The sequence below is a fragment of the Mustela nivalis genome, assembly GCF_964662115.1.
Source record: "Mustela nivalis genome assembly, chromosome: X".
NCBI classification, from domain to species: Eukaryota; Metazoa; Chordata; class Mammalia; order Carnivora; family Mustelidae; genus Mustela; species Mustela nivalis.
This window is the reverse complement of record NC_139040.1, coordinates 130616905-130637720: the sequence shown is the minus strand read 5'-3', so window position 1 is coordinate 130637720 and position 20816 is coordinate 130616905. Positions and strand designations below refer to the sequence as shown.

The 20816-nt window shown below is 41.1% G+C and overlaps 1 protein-coding gene across 1 annotated transcript; it reads left to right on the top strand.

Moving 5' to 3' along the window:
* Positions 1-1320: 1320 nt before the first annotated feature.
* On the top strand, positions 1321-11594 carry LOC309856820 (odorant-binding protein-like). Its single transcript, XM_082718433.1, has 7 exons — positions 1321-1447; positions 1911-2050; positions 6180-6250; positions 8605-8715; positions 9721-9822; positions 10337-10389; positions 11390-11594. Exons 1-6 carry the CDS (start codon positions 1370-1372, stop codon positions 10354-10356), a joined length of 522 nt encoding a protein of 173 aa, XP_082574559.1. The 5' UTR covers positions 1321-1369; the 3' UTR covers positions 10357-10389; positions 11390-11594.
* Positions 11595-20816: the final 9222 nt, after the last annotated feature.

Below are 20816 nucleotides of genomic sequence, written 5' to 3'. Positions count from 1 at the left end.
GAGCAAGAGAGATGTATTATCTTGGAGATAAGGAGACCAGAAGTGTGAGATGGGATGTGGGCAGGGCTGTAGTCTCCATGAAGTCTCTAGTCGAGGGTCTGCTCTATGTCTGTCTTCTTGCCAGTGGAAGGTTGCTGCTTTGTGACAGCATCACCCTACCTTTTCTGTGTGCACGTGCATCCAAATTTTCCCTTTTTAGAAAGACACCAACCATATTGGATTAGGGGCCCACCCTAGTCCACCATGACCTACTCTGAACTAACTATAGCCAACTACATCATCACAGTGACCCTATTTCCAAAGTATATCCCATTCTGGGGGTCTGACAGATAGGGCATCAACACATGAGTTTGGAAAAGGACACAAGCCAACCTTTCATGAGGGATTAGTGCCACTGCCTGTGTTTTATACCTTGTTTACCCTGGTCTTATCGTATTTAAAAAGATACTCATTTATTCTAGGCATTCCAGTCTTTCTGTTCTTATCCCACAGCCCCCTATTCTATTTCATAATTAACCAGATGTGAGCAAAAGAATCGCAAGATACCTGTTTTCTTGTTTCACTTTATTAGCCTGTAAGGATGATTGGCAAGTTCATTTAATGTTGAACAAACCGATGATGGTAGCAGCTTCCTAAAAGACTCTTATTTGATTGACTGGTTCACTGGTTTTCTTCAAAGATATAAATAACAATTTAAGACCTATTTTCTCCAAGCTAAACACTCTCCTATGAGCTTTCCATAGGTATATAATTATCTGATATTCATAATAAGCTCAGAGAGACAGACACGCTCAGGACTGTGTCCAGCTTTGTCTATGAAGAGCCTCAAAGTGGTTTCACCCTCAGCTTGCTGGGAAAAAGGAAGACCAGATGTCTCCCAACCTGCATGTTGGCATTTGCATTTATGAGTTGGTCTGTGGCAAAGCCCCCACGTCCATCCTTCCATCTTTTCACAAGAAACAGGGAACACTTGTGCTGGGGCAAAAGGTGATCTCCTTACAACGTATCCAACAAAGAGGGAAGGGCACATCTCTTTTCCCCAAGAATGAATGAGGGAGTATCCACATTACATGAGATATGCAGGCTTGATCCAAACAATGGTACAGGCCAACCGAGCTTCTGAATGTCTTTTCCAGAGTCGAGGAAGAAATGAGCAACTTGCCCCAGATCTCATAGGTCTTTGGCATACATCACCGCCAACCAGGATATTGTCAGTGTTACACAACACTCCCTTGAAAAGAATGACAAATAGACAAACATTGCCACATCCACAGACATGTGCTATATAAAGCAATGAGAATTCAGAATCTTAGCAACCAGCAATCTACTCAGAGCTTCTTCAGAGGAGGAACCAAGACGTGCTGGAGACATGAAGATCTTACTGTTGTCTCTTGTCCTGGTTGCGGTTTGCGACGCCCAGCTACCCTTACTTAATGAATTGACACAGGTACCAGGAACTGGGTGATCTGACCAAGAGGTCTTTATGTGTATGTGCGTGTTTTGGGGGGTTTTCCTATGTCTATCTAATTGATAGGTGTCAGGGTTAGCCATCTACCTGGAAACTGAGAACTCCTCTGTAAATAGGCTTCTTACACATGTCTACTGTACGTGTCTCCTAGAGTCTACTAACTGGCCCTTTATACATCTCTAGTGTACTTGTAAAAGAGGACATGCAACAGCCCATGAGCTATCAGGGTGGAGGTCTTGCATTGGGTAAGAATGGATATGCTATTTTAGGACTATGTCAAATGTGTTGATTTGTTGCCGACTTGGCTTTTTCCAGTAGTTTATAAATCCTTCAAAAAGTTAGTTCTGTGCTGATGCAAAAGACAAGGCATAACCATATGGAATGATGTCGGAGAAAATAAAAAGAAATGGAATAAAGTTACTGATAGGACCTTTGCCTTTAGCTTACAGGACAATGGCAGACAATGTACATGGCCGCTAGCAACTTTGAGAAGCTCAGGGAAAACAGCCCATTCAGGGGCTATATGAGACGTATTGATGTGGACATGCCAAGAAGGAGAATCTTATTCGATTTTTTTGTCAAGTAAGTAAAAATCACACAGAGCAAACACACCTGTTAATGCATCTGAGCTCCATGTTTGCAATGTAACGTCTGCATGGCCTTGAAGTCTCAGTTCCTTATAAATTGAGCACAGCCTTCTTGCTTTAAGGAGATGGTCTTCATGGAGCTTCTGGGACTGTAGGGTTCCTGCCACTGGCTCTATCATTTTCTACCCTGCAGATCTCACAAGTAGCACATTTTGAACATCATCAAATTGTGACCTTCACCAAAGCCTTTGCTACTTCAACTATTATTTATGAAATGCCCACTATAGGATAGGCATTTTACTAAGAACTCAAAAGACTAAGAGAAGATGAGAATTATTTATTTATTTATTTATTTATTACCTTCACTGGTAAAATAGAGTCTGATCCAGATCTCTAAACTCCTAAGAATACCACAATGAAATTCTATGGTAAGGGTAAGGTCTAGATGGAAAGAGACCCCCTGAAAATGGCCCGTGATTGTATGGTGGGGGTTGGGGGGTGTTCTATGAAAGGTCACAAGGAACAGGGTATGTATAGGATGCCTTTGAAGATGGAACTGGGAATTTTCCAACAAAGGAGGAAGAAACAGGACACGTGTTGGCACACGGATGAACAGAAAGGGCTTTAAACTGAAGGAAGGAAGCAGGAGGAATCATTTAAAAGAAATATAGGGCATCCCAAAGCACAAAATCATGCAGACAGAGCCACTGTGTGTCAGGTTAAAACCGATGTTTGCAGGGCACGTGGAAAGGGAATTGTTCATCTTTACTGTTTGCAGTCCTTCCGATCCAGGGAGAACTGCACTGGGAACGGATGATGGCTTCATAGTCGGAAAAGTAGCAGAACTTTGCAAACGGGGCCTTGAGGGAGATGTAAAGGAAATACTGCGAGGCTTAGAGATACCCGGCAAGGTCCTGGCGGGAGAACCCACAGGAGCCCAGGACTGAAAATGAGGAGAGAGATGCGTTCATCTGTTAAGAGTCAGGGAGAAATTGGAAGGGGCTTAGAGGGGAGGGTGATTCTTCCAAGGATAAAGGGGTTCAGAACATGCGTCAAAAATCGTGCCTTATAAGAAACTGGGTGAGGACCTGTCTCTCGAGTTTCCACACACAGGCACAGGTGCTGAAGAACAAAAAGCAAAAAAAAGATGAGCGTTGAGAAAGTAAAATAAGAGGGTTACGTTCGGAGAGATGGGTTTATACATTACAAATGTAATTGATGTGATGGGTATGGAAATATCACAAGTGAACATGTTAGATAATTATAAATGTGGTTTGCAATTATAATATATAATAATATATAATAATATATAATAATATATAATAATATATAATACATAATATATAATATAATATTCATAATATATAATATATGATACAATGATAATATATAATGATATGTTATATAAATATATGATATATAAATAATATATATAATACATGATATATAATGTATATTATTACATAATAATGTATAATACAAATATATATTTTTTACATATACAAATATAATTGATATAATTGATGTACAAATATCACGAATGAACATGTTTGATAACTATAAACATGTTTTACAATCATAATATGTAATAATACATAATAATTTTAATATATAATAAATTATAATATATAATAACAATTATTATAATATGATTAAAATATATAAAATGCATAATCTATACATGGTAACATATAATTATTTTATATATGTATGACAGCAGTAGTGTAAGCCTTCCATTAATAGTACTGGAATGCTTTCTGATCTTAGTCATGGATAAACTGCTATATATAATACAAAATAATTATAGTATATATATAATGCTATGCAGTTATATAATTATATAATTGATATATAGTTGATAAATACAACTGCTATATAATTAATTATATAATTGATTACATGCACTCTACAATGTGGTATATTATGTGTTATATATACACATAATCAAATGACACACATATCCTATCCCGATAGATATAGAATTGATTATGTATAATCTACGATACTGTTGGTTAGATGTTATATATACATATAATGAAATTACGCAGACATCATAAGCTAATAAGTATACCTGTCAGTTTTCCATATTTTTAAAAATATTTTCAAATATTTTTTATTTATTTATTGGACAGAGAAAGAAAGAGATCGCAAGTAGGCAGAGAGAATTGGGGGAGCAGGCTTCCCACTGAGCAGAGAGCCCGATGCGGGGCTCCATCCCAGGACCCTGAGATCATGACCTGAGCTGAAGGCAGAGGCTTAACCCCCTGAGCCACCCAGGAGCTCCTCCATATTTTTTTTAAAGAATCCCCTATGATGTTTTGGGGTCATTTTTATACTTTTGTATCCGTCTGCATTTCTTTGACTTTACTTGGGGCCCCTCGTTCTGCAGTCAGGTCTACAGAAATGTCATGCACGTGAGATCGCAGGCGTGCACGTGAAGGCATGGTGGGTGAGTTTTCACACACACGTGTATGACCGTTGGTCATTGCTAGTCAAGGTACGGGACCTTTCCATCGCCACCGCAAGTCTGCTTCTCTCCCAGGGTCTGCCCGTGTGGCCCCTTGGAGAACTTTTCTGACAAGCTTTGCTCCTCTGTTCCAGACCATCACACAGGGGAATCGCACACAGTGCGTCTCCTCTGGCTTTTCTCAGCCTCCATAAAGCTTTACCCATGTAGGTACAGGGTTTTCAGAACAATTGGTCCCTTTTGTCACTGCCGAGTTAAAGTACTTTGTGTCCAAAACAGCGGGTATGTTTTCCAGGTATAGGATAAGGTCTCCATGTGGTGGGTATTGTGGACAGCTTTGATAAGTATCGCTCTGCCACGTGTTTGCGTGGACATATTATTTGCTGTTCTCCTGGGGACCGTGACACGGTGGCATCGTAGTCGTCCATGGGAGACCTCAGCCTCTCTAAGGATAGGAAATTCAAATTGTTTTCCAAGAGACAGCACTGTCGGGATTATGGCCAGCAAGACATGAGATGGTCCACGGTAACCTGTTCTTTCTAAACCTCGGGGCTGACTCGGTCTGTGGTTTTATCCATTCCGGGCGAACGGGAAGTGGCTTTTACTTTGCACGTCCCTAATGACTCAAAGTGGGGACCACGGCTTCCTGGGGCCCCTCTTTTGTGACCTATCTGTTCAACACATTGCTTCATTTTAGTCGGACTCTTTCCTGTTGAATTATTTGTGCTGTACGCATTGTTCCTATTTTTCCAGATACACATTTTTTGGTCACAGAGACACACAGGCTCTTTTGCTATATATGGGACACATAGATGACGATGGTTTCGAATATGCATTTACTTTCCACGTATCACATACGTGAATCATGTGGGCTTGTGTGTGTCTGTGGGTGTGTGTGTGCCATGTGTTTATATATATATATATCGTTCGGTGTTTCGTTTTCTTAGGTTTTTTAGTTTTTAATGGAAGTTCGTGGTTCTGATTAAATTAAACCCATATTTCTTTGTTCTTTTTGGGGGGAATGTGTTTTTGTTTTTTATATTGGGTAAGAAATCTTTCCCTGTGTTGTGAGAATAGCTCAGGCGTGTCTCGAGAGCTATTTCTCTCTGTTACCAGAAAATGTTTATGATTTTCTAATATTTTAACAACGTTCCAGTATTTTGGATTTTTTAATGTATTTTTTATTATTTATTTATTTACTTACTTATTTTAGATAGAGAAAGCACAGGTGAGGAGGAGGGTCAGAGGGAAAGGGAGCAGCAGACGCCCTGCTGAGCAGGGAGCCCCTTGGGGACTCGATCCTGGGACCCCAGGATCATGATCTGAGCCAAAGGCAGATGCTAAACCATCTGAGCCCCCCGGGGGCGCCCTCATATGTCTTCATGTTGAACTGGCTTTAAATACGACGTGTTTTGTATGTCCTGTCGTTAAAACGACTAGTCTGATGCCAGGTGTAGACAGAGACATCCTGGCCAGGTGACCCTTGATGGTGGGACACCTATTTCTATTCCGAAGGTCACGTTGTTTACCATGGTTGATAGGCACCAGCAAGACACCTCAAATAAGGTTTTCTGCGGCCCAAAGAACGAAAATGTTCATTACGGACCAGGGGTTCATGCTTTTCGCCCACCCACTTAAAGACGTTTTTGATTTTTAGGCATAATGGAGAATGCCAAGAAAAATCCATCACGGGAACAATAGGACTCAACGAAATGATCCGTGTCGATTGTAAGTATCATCGGTTTCCTGATATTTTAAGATGGAATTCTTCACCTCAACTTTCTTTCCGGAACTCTGTATTCCTGAATTCTACTTTGATGAACGATCAGCAGTATGACCGGGCACAATATCCCTAAATCTTCCGAGCACTTTATTTTGTCATGCACAGACAGTTCGATCATAGGACGTGGGTGACTCCTTCCAATTACGAGTATTATTAAGGGAGTGGTCAGACCGTTGTTTAGATGGTTTGTTTCCTAAGGTTCTCAACTGCATGAAAATGTTGCCCGATAAGGTAAAATGACCTTAGAAACTCAATCTAACGGGTCGATCCTGAGCTTACGTATTGATGTCATTTTGCTGTAGGGGAATACATTTTATTTTATTTTCACAGACTTTATTTATTTATTTCACAGAGAGGGATCACAAGTAGGCAGAGAGGCAGGCAGAGAGAGAGGAGGAAGCAGGCTCCCCACTGAGCAGAGAGCCCGATGCGGGGCTCGATTCCAGGACCCTGAGATCATGACCTGAGCTGAAGGCGTAGGCTTTAACCCTCTGAGCCACTAAGGTGCCCCAATGGAATACATTTTTTAAAAAATTGTCTTAAAGCCTCTTACACCGTTCCATGAGCCGGTGATTAACTTAAAATCCAAGGGAATCAGAGTTATTTCCAACACCAGGCACATTTCTTCAAGAGCTCAGCTTCTGTCGAAAGCCATGTGGATGTCGGTTTAGAATCACATCACTAAGCGCTTTCTAATGACGCTAAACAATGTTCCAAATTTTAAGTGGCCTCATGTCTAACTATCATATGAGAATGTAAATGTGTAAATCTGTGGTTACAGCCCTTGTCTGAGATAAGAAACAGCACAATGAGTATGTAGTTAAGTAGAAGATACGAAAATAAAGTCAATTAGATGCCTGTCCTTCTGCCACTTTTATATTACCAGGAGATTTTTTTTTTAAATTATGATTTCATTTCTCTTACTTGTAGATGATCTTTCTGTTTTCTTGTGCCATTGATGTTCTCCATCACCCTTTCTTTTATTTTCTGCATTTCTGTAGCCCTTTTTAATGGGATTTGGGCACGGCAATTTAAGGCAGGAGAGAAAGACCATGAGCTCGCCTTACTTTGAGCTGACTTTGGGAACTAGGATTTGTAACCTACTCAGCTCTGTTCTGGAGAAACCAAGGGGCCAAACTAGTGGTGGCCTTGATGTATTTAATCCCACCTCTTCCATGACCTGTGTTCCCTTTATAAACCAACTTAGTGAGGTTTCCTGCAAAGCCTTCCTTTAGGACATCGTCATCCTAGCAAGTGGTTACCGAAAATCTTTATAGAGATGCACAAAACCATATTTAAATTCTTTCCACCTAACCCCAGACTCTTGGAGCTAGAGTAGGCTTGGGCAAGGCTCAGAGACTTGTCCGGGAGATGGTGAAGTTCCGTCTGGGGCTCCTTGATCTTTTGCCGTGGTAGACTAACGTTAGTTCAGTGGGACACACAAACCGGCAGAGTTTCAGGTAAAATCTGGAGCAGTGGTTCCAATAAGGTGTTCTGTATGCTGTGGTGGGAAGGGAGAATGGGTGTGGGAAGGTTTGGTGAAGACATGATGTGTGGATCGGTGGTGTTTTCTTTTTCTTAGAAACGTGGCAGGATGGATGGGAACAGCCAGAGAGGAAGGTGCCCCGTGCTTGCGGGATCTGAACCGAATGTTGAGATTGTCCCCATCCATGATGTGCTCACAGTATAACCAATAGTCATAAAAATGGGTGCATTTGTGGAAGTTTTCAAAGTGTTCACCAATACACCTAGATGAAGGGGAAGAGTGAATGCAGACTTTGGTGTTAACCAAAGGCCCGGAGGGCTGCCCCATGCAGACTAGACACTCAGCATAAGGTCATGCATAGTTTTGAACCGCAGCTGGTCTAAAGACAGGTCAACTCCATTGCAGGGATATGGCCCATATGAAAAGATTTCAAACTTGTATATGATAATATGCTATATAATCCCAACGCATGTTGTTTGAAGACACTTGGGTGTCATGGCAACCATTTTAGGGACTATTTTAGTAACCCTGGGAGGTGTGAAATGTTTCGTTGCCGAAGAAGGTGGCACTAAGGAAAAGTGTTCCCTACCCTCCTTGTTTTCATTGTCATAAGCAACGTTAATGTTTATACTACACCGCCAAGGGGACGCAGAGTCTGGTACGAGAATGTCGTTACCCATACGCCAACGACGTCACGGTAAAGCCAATCTACCATAAATTAACAAAGGCGAGTCTTTATAGACATATATAAATTTTATATAAGTTTATACAAATTTTACATATATATATATATATTTTTTTTCTCCCTCACAGATGAGGGGACCAATGATTTCCAAGTTGTCAGGATAACCCCAAACGTTATGCTGGGCTATGATATCAACATGGACGAGGAAGGACGCACCACAGATCTCGTTTTATTGGCTGGTACGTAGGACATCCTAGCGGTGGTCCTGGCCATATCATATCTCGACTGTCAGCATTTTCACAGAGAAAATCAGTACTTTGGGACATGATTCATGATTCTGCCAACCAGGCCAGAGTCTTCATGCGCATTGTGTCAAGGATTCTGGAATGATTCGAAAAAGAAAGGTGTCAACAAAAGTCAGGAGAAGACAGAGGTCTTTAAAAATCACTCCCATTTGTTAAAATGGAAAATTAAAAACAAAACAAAACTGAGTTTTATTAGAAATAGTTTTGTAGCAGGTCAACTAATTTCAAACCTCAGCTTTCTTCACGTTGACCCCAATCCTTCAATTTACAACCCCTTTTTTTTTTTTCCAAATCCACTGACCAGCCTCGGGACAGAGGCTTTCAAAATAAACCTTCATTCTATTTTGTCTTTCTAATGCATTGTTGTTGCCAACACGGATTATTTCAATCCCTGAATAACACACAAGTGTGTGGAGATGGGTGCTAGAGTTTCTGAGATCCTGGGTTTCGATCTGGAAAAAGGCATTGGAGTACTGTGGTTTAAATTGAAAAAAAAAAAAACAAAAAACAAAAAACAAAATGAAACGAAACAAGCCATCTCTGAGCCTACGTGCCATGGGGATGTTATTTGTCTGGAAGGTGAGAATCACCTTTGTAGTTTGGGTCCAGAACCCAACGTGTGTGTCAGACACAGATTCTGAGGCAAAGGTAGACACGCCATAGATTGGATGTTCTTGATGGGTTGGGTCCAAGATTCATGAAGTTCTTGATGTGTCCCTGGGGTCCTGCAGTCCTGGACAGCTCATGGCCATGCAATCATGGAGAGTTTAATGGCTCCTATCCACCCAAGTCGGACAGCTGACATTGAGACAAGGTCAATGGTAATGGTCTGAGACTCAGTGAAAGACTAGATTTCCCCCTTCGTGCTTCTCGTTTTGTATTCAGAAATCCCTAAGGGTTCTAATGGGCAATTTCTGCTCTACGCATTGTGATTTTTAGGCAGAACAAATCAAGTCAATGAGGAAGACGTCGAGAAATTCAAGGAGTTGGTTAGACAAAGGAATATTCCAGAAGAAAATATTTTAAAGCTCGTCGGTACCGGTAATGTGATATATATATATAATATTTTTTTTAACCTGAATATATCCCTTACCTTTTTTTAATCTGAATATATCCCTTACCCTTCTTGTAAATAAGTTACAAGAAAACAAACAGATTTTTTTTTTTTTGTATTTTCTCTTCCACGAATTATCTTTTATAAAGCCCTTCCTTTAAAAGAAGAAATCTTGGGGCACCCAGGTGGTGAGGTTGGTTAAGTGTCCGACTCTTGATTTCAGCTCAGGTCACGATTTTAATTTTAATTTTAATTTAAAAATTTTAACTCCATGCATCAGACTCCACACCCTCTGTGCTCCTGTCCCCACTCACTCTCACTCTTGCTCAAACAAATGAAATATTTTTCAAATTCAAATTAAAAAAGAAGAAGAAGAAGAAGAAGAAGAAGAAGAAGGAGAAGGAGAAGGAGAAGGAGAAGAAGAAATCCTTACAAATATTGGGAAATGGTCATGATTGGTTGGTCCTTTTTTTTCACTTTTTGTATTTGTTTTGTCCCCAGACGACTGTCCCACCAATTAACAAAACCAGTGATGCCAACTTCTTCTAAATATTGTAAGTAAGCATGACTCTGTTGTGAGGGTTTCTATGTCAACTAGCCCAATAATTATGTCAGTAGAGAACTTTTTTATGAGGTTATTGTGTTTACCCCGAGTCCTACTGAAATTGCAAATATCACATCCTAGTACATTCATGCTAAAAAGCAGTGTTGGTGACAAAGGCTTATCATGCAAGAATCATAGCAATCACAGTTCTTCCAAAAGAAGCAGGAGATGGCAGAAGTTGGCAGGGATGACTGGAAAAACAATGGGTTTTTCATTCAGTCTCAGTTGAAGGTTGTCTACACACGTCCCTATTCCCTCTGCACACTCCTACACACAACAGGTATGATTTCACATCATTGTAATTGTCACGTTGGAAACTCCCCCAAAACGCTACATGATACATGCCTCCCAGGTGTGTTCCCCTACAGAAGGAGATTCCCTTAAAATGTGATTTTTGAACTTTCTATAGTAAGATGAGCGTCAGTGCAAGATGCTGGTGTAGGCTGAAATGTACCTTTTGTCGCTGTTTTGGGGAAGAAACAGAGGGAAAAAGAGCAAACAGAGACATTAGCTTCCAGGCTGAATACAACATCTTTAAGCCATAAAGCTTTTAGAATTAGAAGAGCAGAGAGTAACTCCATCAAAGATCCTGTAAAATCCTTTTGGATGGGGGGTGCCTGTGAACATGAATTCTGAAATTATCAAAGTCCTGAAAGGGATCCTAATCATGAAAGGTCTCATTCTATGTACACGCATGGAAAAATTCCAGTGGCTTCTTCCATTTTATAGGGATCCTAATCATGAAAGGCCCCATCCTATGTACATGCATGGAAAAATCCCAGTGGGTCCTCCCATATCACAGAGATGGAGAGTCTGACATTCCCCATGGAACTTGTACGCTGGGTTAACTAAAAGCTCTCCCAACCCTTATACTCCCTGAGGCTCACCCCTGTCAGGCTATCACACAGTCCAGTCAACTCAACCTTCTGTCCTGTTTTCTCCTCCTGTAGCCGCGTCACTGAGAAGCGGACACATCCTTTTCTGCATGGAATCAGGATCAACAGTATGAAGAAAGCCTTGCTTGATTCTGCATGACGTCATCTTTTTCTCTTAACATACTCTCTTTCCCCATTTCATCACTCTCCCTCACCGTTCACGTGCTGTTTGGAGTTACTGAATTGTCAAATGATTAAATAAATTGGTGAAATATGCATCCTGTACATATGTGTTTGTGCAAAAATTCGCTTAATTTTTAAAAACACAAATATCCGCTTTAAATACAACTATCCAGGAAATTACATCTATAATAGGGTCAACATCCCATCAGAGACAATTTACATTAGGATTCAATGTATTCAAATAGATGTATGACAAAGAGAGGGAGAAAAACATCTAAACCATCAGGGAAGAGAGGAAATGCTGATCGATATTTTGACTGTAATGGCATGAGGTAGTCTGGTCAAGGAAAAAAGTTCCGTGAAGCATCTTATTTACCACAAGGAGCATGTGCGTATCTCCCTGGGACTTATACAGGGACCGTCTGTGATGCCATGAGTCATAATCAAGGGAAAATGCCTACTATGACACCAATATCACTCATGACATTGAGGGGAACAACTGGTATTTCTTTACAACAGGATCACTGCCCACCCAAGATGGGGCACTGGCTGAGACCTGGTCTACCCATAGGGTTGTGGAGTCAATGTAATGCTTGCACAAACAATCAGGCTAAGAACTCAGTCGGGAAGTTGTAAAGTGTGCCATTCCATTGTGTTTCAAATAGTGGTATAACCTGGGATTTCTAAGGGATGGCCATTCCCATTGTAACAGGCAGAACACATTGATCACTTATCTATGAAAATCCAGGGGTTCACTACCAAAGAGATCAGCTCTCAGGATGCAGAACTTAGTCCAATGTTTGATACAGAGTTCAGATATTCAGTCCAAGCTCCAGGAAAATAAAAATTAAAAAAAAACATTGTTTGAGGGGTGCCTGGGTGACTCTGGGTTAAAGCCTCTACCTTCAGGTCAGGTCATGATCTCAGGGTTCTGGGATCGAGCCCTGCATCAGGCTCTCTCCTCAGTGGGAAGCCTGCTTCCTCCTCTCTCTCTAGACCTGCCTCTCTGTCTACTGTGCTCTCTCTCTGTCAAATAAATAAATAAAATCTTTAAAAAAGTTAAAAATGTTTGAAATATTATTCTTGAATAAAAGAGGGTATGGATTTGGAGTTCTGACTCCTATCATCATAGTGTATCTGGAAATGCTGTGAATTCATCTTCAGTCTTGTAAGGATGTTGAAAGGTGAACCGTGGCATAAATGGGTTTAAAAAATCGTGAAATATGACACACACACACACACACATACGATTGCGTGTGTGTGTGCATATAATACATTCCCATACACATTATGTTATAAAAATTACAGAAAACTTGCAAGAAGAAAATGCAGAGTCTGCAAAATTTTTTGCCTACTCTCTCTCATAAATGCGTGTACGTGACCAATGTTAACAAGGGAAGGAGGACTGTCACCACAAATATTACAGATACAAATATCTGTATTACAAATATTCATTAATAGTGAATTAATGAAATTAATTAATTAATTAATTAAATGAAAATTTAATGAAACTATGCCACTTTAACACTTTTTATTATTGAAATTATGTCACTTTAACACTTTTAAAAATATATATTTTATTTATTTATTTGACAGAGAGACAGAGAGAGAGTGCAAGCAGTGCGAGGTAGCATAAGGAGAGGGAGAAGCAGCATCCCCGCTCAGCAGGGAGACAGACATGAGGCTCAATCCCAGGGCCCTGGTATTATGACCTGAGTCAAAGACAGATGCTTAGCCAACTGAGCCTCCCAGACACCCTACCACTTTAAAACCTTTGGTGGAACGAATACATTTCTTGTAAGATAGGTTACCAAAGTTGACACAAGAAGAAAAAGAACATCTCTATAGTCCTTCATCTGCTAAGGGAACTGAATTTGCCCTCATAGTACTTTCCATAAAGAAGCTGCTTGTTCAGAAGATGTCAGTTGTAAATCCTTTCAAACATGAGAAGAACAGAAGATCACTCATCTGAGATAATATCGACTCATATTCAGAGAGACGAAAGGAATTCAACTGTCCTACACTTTATGAGGTCAGCATAACCTAAATCCCCAAAACTCACAGACATCAAGAGATATGTAAACATATGAGGAGCTCATATTAAAACATTTCCCTGGACACCGGGGTGGTGCAGTCATTAAGGACCTGACTCTTGATTTTGGCTCAGGTCATGATCTCAGGACTGTGAGATGGAACCCTACGTCAGGCCTCTGCACTCAGTGTGGAGTCTGCTTGGGCCTCTCTCTCTCCCTCTGCTCCTCCCCACCCTTCTCTCAAATAAATCTATCTTTAAAAAAATATTTTCCCATCCCAATTTGCACCTTTATGCCCATTGGCCAGCACGGGATACTCTCAAGAGATGGGTATAAATTCTGTTTTGCACATAGGCATGCATTGTCATGAACACAGAAACATACCAATATATTGGAAAGCAGTCTTCATTTTATGCACACAGAACATGAGAAAATATCATACTTTTTTTTTTTTTTTTTAGGGAGTAGTATTTTTAGAGATTTATCCATATGTTGATTCACTGAGATCTAACTTATTATTGTTAATTCCTTATATTTTCCATTTTGAATGTGTCCTAGCCACCAGACTGCTGAATTTATTTTTAAATGTTCCGACATCACAAACAACAAAGCAGTGCACAATTTTTGTACATCTCAATAATTTAAAAGTTTCTATAAGTGGGAATGCCTTACCAAAGTGAGGGCACATTTGGAATTTTGGTGCATACAACCAAATTAGTCTCTTAAAACACCTTTACATTTTTCTATTGTAGGTTCCCAGCATGTTCTTCCCACAGAGAAACATTTAACTTATTCTTCCAACTACCATCAAAGCTTTGCTCAAAACCCTTCTGTAGGGAACAATGTCTCCTTTCGAAATAAGACCCCAGCACTCTCAGTGTGCCTACCTGGTTTTCTTTTTCAGCCTACAACTTGGGGACAGGTTATGTATGTGACGATTCCTGTTTAGTTTGTGTTCTGTCTCCTTTCACAGGAGGATGACTCCGTGCATCACGAGGAGCGCCTCTGTGATTCCTGCTGAATTGTGAGGTTTGGGCTGTTGTTGGCACATCAAATACACTAACCAATATTTACTGAACGCAGGCAAACACTGGATAGGAGCGATCTTAGGGAAGACACGTTCTTCATAATGCAAACTTGGATATTAAGTTTACAATAGAGGTGAGCCTAGGTGACTCCGTCACTTAAGCTTCCGAGCCTTGGTTTTGGTTCCTGTCGTGGCCTCTGGGTCATGGCTTCACACTGAGCTCAGAGTCAGCCTGTCCCTGTCCCTCTCTGCTCTTCCTTCTACTCACTGGTTTTCTATCTCTCTTAAATAAATAAATAAAATATTTTAAGAAAGAATTTACAATATCTTGGACTGTATGGTCGGATATGTTCTGGTAAGATAACAAAATAATGAAGTCATTTTACAGATGGTCTCGTTCTGTGACCGAGGGCCTAGAACTTGAGATGAGCTAGTACGTGATTCTCTGCTGCTGGCCTCTGCTTTCCCTTTGACGACAGCAATGGGTCATCATCACCAATAACTCGGGCCGGGGGCACGGCGGATCAAAGCAACTCGTGTCTGGCGGACACCAAAGCTTTTGATGACAGACTATGTTCAGAACCTGACAGATGAAGATGTCATCGGGGGAATCAAGTGTCTGTTTAGTAAAACAAACGCACGCAGCGAAATCAGGACAAAGCACAAACGGAAGCCGACTGAAAACCATCCACGCACAAATGTAAAAGGAAAGCTGAACAGCGGAGAGAGACAATGGAGACTTTTGTTTCTGGACGCTGTCCTCTCTGAACTTTATAGGGCATCCTTCCAGTCCCGTCCATGTCCACATCTACTTGCATATGTAAAGTTTCCAGAAGCTTACAAGAGGATTAAGAAGATCTCGGGACATGTCACATTTTTTTTTTTTTTAAAGTTTATTTATGTAATCTCTACAGCCAACACAGGGATTGAAATCGTGACAGCAAGAGCTAGAGTTGCATGCTTTTCTGATTGAGCCAATCTGGTATCCCGGATTTTTATTTATTTATTTTTTTTAAGATGTCTGTTTTTCTCTCCCAATGGATACATTTGAGGGATTCTCAAGGCTAAGATCAAAAGATGATCCAAGAGGTGAGAATATCTACTGGAAAAAAATCTGATTTATTTGTTCTTGGCCTGGGCTGTTCTCCCCTACAGAGTGCGTAAGAGCAGCATGACCCTTCCTGGGAAATTGGTAATGCTTTCCAGGTCAGACGATGAGGCGTCCTTGGAAGATGGGCTAGTGCGTACTACCTGGGTAATTATTTAATAGGGGCATCGCCATTCTCCGTAAGATAATAACATTGCAGCTATGTGGGGACTCCCCTAAATAGTAGTTTCTGTGTGTTTCTTCCCTCTCCTGTACATTCCCGTGCGTGTTATTGAACTCCGCATGACTACTTTTCCCTTTCTTCGTGTGTCTCCGACACAAGTTCTCACAGAGCAGAGGATGCTGTGTGACTCCCACGTCCTTCTGGACATGCCTCCCAGGCCCTTGCTTCATTGCCTAACTGACGGGGCAGTTACCGTCTCTTCTACGGAAGCCATACACCGAGGAGTTTAATCCAATGACTACGGGACGTGGCTCTGGATTCTAGGTTCTTAACAGATAGTTTGGTATTTCTGTTCAACAAGACATGCTTCTCTTCTCCACAGCACTAGGACTCAGATTTATCCAAACAAACAAACACAAATCCCCAGGGACACACACAAACTCACTCATTAACCAGTTGTAGGCACTGGACGTGCAGCCAACACCAAAGTCCAAACCCTAAGAAATGGTGGCGCTTACACCCTAGTGAAGACAGACTGTCTATAAGTAGGAAAACGATACCTTAAACCATTACTTGTTGGGTTTTAAGGTGGGAGTGAGTACCAGGGCTCTGTTCTTAACTCATCATTCTCTTACCCATATTTTGGGTAATATGAATGAAAGACAGTTGGGATCTAAACTTGGCATCATTGTTCAAGATGAAAATATCTTTTCAGAATAACTTCTACTTAATTTCTCGCCGATCCACAGTTAGAATGCGCTTCCAAGACGGGAGGACCTTAGAGCTGCGTTCCCAGGAAACACGTGTTGGTAAGATTCAGTAAAAACAACAACAAAAAACAAAAAACAAAAAACCAAACAAAACAAACAAAAAACACTACAAAACAAAACAAAACGAACACCAACCAGGGATATTAGAGACAAAGAACAAAGGTACAAAGGGTAGTCATGGGTGGAACCCATCGTTAGCCAGGATCCTTATTCAATTCAGGGAGACAACGGAGAAAGTTTGCCAAGACGCTGGAAGACGTGAAAACGATTTCAAAGCTTCACAACAAGACGTTGCAAAGAGCAGTAGAGAGAGGAACTTGGGAAAGAAAACAAGACATCAAACTAAAAATCCTGAGACCCGAAGAGAAGGTGACAGAAAGCAAAGGAGATGATCCTATGGCAAGATTGGTGTTGGGGTTGTTTTTGGGGACACACCAAGATGCTGGGGCTGACAATGGCGAGCCAGTCCTCAGAGCGTTTTCACTCCCAGGACACGGCCACCATCAATGTGCTTTTATGGTCCAAGCAAAATATGCCTCCAAGATATTTATCTGATACGTTTCTAAGGAAAGAGAGTGAACATACATGGAAACGTGGACCAAACAAACAAACAAAACTCGAAAGCAAAAACAAAAAAGCCAAACAAACACACAGAAGAGGTTTTCTGGCTGCTTCTACGTCCTTGAAAATTGCCAGATGTACAGAAATTGGAGGACGTTTGTTTTCTTTCTTCCGAACTTATAAAAATCAGGGAACAAGTGTTATACGCTTTTTTTCCTTGCTTGGAGATATCATTGAGCCAATGGATATATATATATATATTTAAGATTAGATCGTTAAAAAGCTATTTAGAAAACAGAACAATGCAGATGAACTGTGGGTGTGTGTTCTGATGAGGTGATTCGGCATTCACACAGAAGGTCCTTTTCGTAAAAAGATCAAACGTGTCTCCTTTGGGGAAGAAGGTAATCAACGTTTGGTGCTGATAGGGTCGCCATCTTGGAGGAATGGGGGACTTGTTGGGGGTCTTGGGAAACCTGAAGACTCTCTGGAAAAGGGAATAGACGTCATTCTAGGAGGTTGTTGCAACTGGTTGGTCTTTGGAGCCCAAGTCTTGCTTTATTTTATTCCCAAAGAAAGTTATATAACCTTCATGACCTAACTGCCTTTTATTTAATATTCCCCCAAATTTACCAAGGCAATAGGAAGAACCAGGAAATCAAGCTTCTGGTGGGGTTGGGGGGGGGCAGGAATATAGAATGAATCTTTAATGAAAATACAATCAGTAGGTGTTACATGCACGTGATGAATCACTAAATTCTTTTGAATTTAAATATATATATATATATATATTTTAAAAATCCATCTTTCTGGTAGGTACATTTGCAGTGAGCTTTGCATAATGTACAGAGCTGTGGAATCGCTATGTTGTACCCCTGAAATTGATGTAGCCTTGTTGGTCAACTCTCTTTGAATAAAAAGGTAATATTAATCAAAAAAAAAAAAAAGCACAAAGGACATCCAGTTGAAAATTGTATTTCTCTGATATTCTGAGGACAAGTTTCGATGATAAGGTGAACACTTTCATGCAAGAAGCAAGCATTTATGGGGGACCCTGGTGGCGCAGTCATAAGCGTCTGCCTTTGGCTCAGGTCATGATCCCAGGGTCCTGGGATTGAGTCCTGTGTCGGACTCCCTGCTTCCCCTCTCTCCTCTCCAGCTCGTGCTCTCTTCTGCTATCTCTGTCTCTCTCTCAAAGAAATAGATAAAAATCTTTAAGAAAAAAAGAAGTAAACATCTAGGGAACGTTTATTCTATTGGAAACACTGTCTTTAAATACATGTTATAAGAATGAGAAATATATATTAAAAAAAAAATGTGTCTCACCTTGACACTTCAAAACTCAGTCAAGGTCATGGGCACCTAAGTTAAAGAAAGAACAAAAATCCCGAAGGATAAAGGTCACACAGAAGCAGGGAAACTTCAACACTTGTGTTTGAGTCATGAGAGTAAACACGGAATAAAACCTTAAACCGAGCATCGTACAAAGAGAAGAATCAGGGTGCACAGAGGCAGAGATCTGGAACAGGTCATTGTGAGTTCAGCGGATGTCGGATTCTCAGCGTGGTCAGGTACCACCGGGAAGACGTCGGTTGCAAAAAACAAAGCAAAGACTCGGGCTTTGTTTGGGACACTGTCGTATGTCAAAAATGTTAATTTTAGATCCCTCACGTGGGAACCCAGCACGGATGTAGGTTTAAAAGTAAGGGGATATTAAAATTTAATAATTGTCAGTTCACGATGAACTCCTACGGGAAGGACTGTATTCCGGGAGATAACTTCGGGGAATTTTAGCAATGGAATTAAGTGATCATGGGGATGAGTGAAATGAACATTAAAAAAATTGAGACGCTGAATAGAGAGTTTAATTATCACATTCGATGCTAAGGTTTGAATTAGTTTATCTGTAGAAAGGAAGATAGCACTAAAGCAAGGCAGAGAATAACATACCACATGCAGAAAATGAAGCATTTGGAAGAAATGGTAATAATGTGGGCAACCAATCCGTTGGACGTGTGAGTAATGCACATTTAAGCACCAGATCTGGGCACAGTGTGCGGATATTTAAGGTTTATTTTTGTCTGTGTCCGTGTCTAATGCTGTAGGTGTTTCTATTACCGGGGACAGCAGATCCTTGAACACAGCAAGGGCTGGGGTGTGGACGCCCCACAGAGTTGAAAGTCTGGGTGTAACTTCTGAGTCCCCCAAAAGGTAACTACCAGCAGGCTCCTATGAACCAGAAGCCTTACCAGTAAGGGATACAGTTGACTAGCATAGTTTGTGTCTTTGTATCTTGTAGTGCTTTGCTGCAACAAAGTAACAAAAGTAGACCAGCACTGTTCAAACCACTGCCATTCAGCGTCTACTGTGTTTGTATTTCATTTCTTGTGAATAAGGGTAATCTGATTTACCCCAAATGGAAGCCTTTGCTTAGACTGAGGGTGCGGGTCTATGAAACAGAGGAGAAATAAAAGGCGGGGGGTGTTTTTTATCAAAGGAGTAGAGCAACAATCCTCAGTGTGGAACGAGATTGTGCCGTCGGTGGCCAGTGGCTGCCTGGAAACATGTGGGGGCTGCCCCGGTGAGGGTCAGGGGCTGCTGATCTCGTAGGTGGAGACCAGGGATCCTTAACTTCTTACAGTGCCCAAGACCGTGACCCCATAAAATGTACCAGTACATGCTGAGGTTGAGACTCCCAATTCACAGAGTCATGAAGGTACCGAAGAGTATGGAGAGATGGGGTGAGTGTAAGATTGAAAACATCTACTATTTTTAGCAATAAGGCAGGGTAACCTTTGCACTTCCTCAAGGCTTAAGGAATGGATGGGGATTAAAGATGGTTTTGTGGGTTTGTTGTCACTATTAAGGATTCATGGGACGTGCGCCATGCATGCAGCACAGGCAGTGAGCAAAGAAAACGGTATTTACGGGTGAGTTGAGAGAGTGCGTTCTCTTCCAATGAGTTCATACCATCAGAGCGAGCGCGTGTTCAAGTTCATGATCTTAGCTGTATGCAAGATATCGAGATGCCCAGATCCTAGAATGAGATCTACAGTCCATGGAGGCAATCTTGCGAAAGAAATGTGATTTTCCAAAAGTATATTCTGTCCCACGATATCGACCTGAGGTCCACGTCTAGCAGGTTGCTCTTGATGGGATGTGAGACCCAGTCCCCGCACATCGGTTTCATACATTCCTCAGGCATGGGGAAACATCGTTCCAGCGTAATCTAGACTGCCTTTAATTAAACGAGTTTCTTCAATATTAAAAGTTGTTTCATGAGAGAAAGTGTTGGGGAAGTTGGATCAGATTCACGTAAATCTCCCAAATGATATGAGCGTGGTTGAAATGAAAGCTCTCAAACCCCTTCCTACAGAATGTGCGCTTTAGTTGAAAACGATGAGAGGGTCGGAGCCGAATTCTATACACACCATTTAAAGTAACTGCAAATAATCTTCAAGCCCCAATGCTGTACCATTCCGGGGCCAAATGCCCAAATGTTTAATTTTTATGGAAAACAATGCACAAGGTAGTGTTCTCATGTTGGCCTGGCGAGTTTGTTTTTAGGTTGGAACTTGGAGCAAGAAGATGTAGTTGGAAGAGAATTCCAGAATGTGTGTGTGCAATGTTGTTCTACAGCCTGAGTGGTACGTCTCT

Coding starts and splice junctions, on each gene's coding strand:
- LOC309856820 (XM_082718433.1), top strand. CDS start 1,370: ATGAAGATCTTACTGTTGTCTCTTGTCCTGGTTGCGGTTTGCGACGCC. Junction 6,251..8,604: donor CGAAATGATCCGTGTCGATT/GTAAGTATCATC, acceptor TCTCCCTCACAG/ATGAGGGGACCAATGATTTC. Junction 9,823..10,336: donor TTTAAAGCTCGTCGGTACCG/GTAATGTGATAT, acceptor TTTTGTCCCCAG/ACGACTGTCCCACCAATTAA.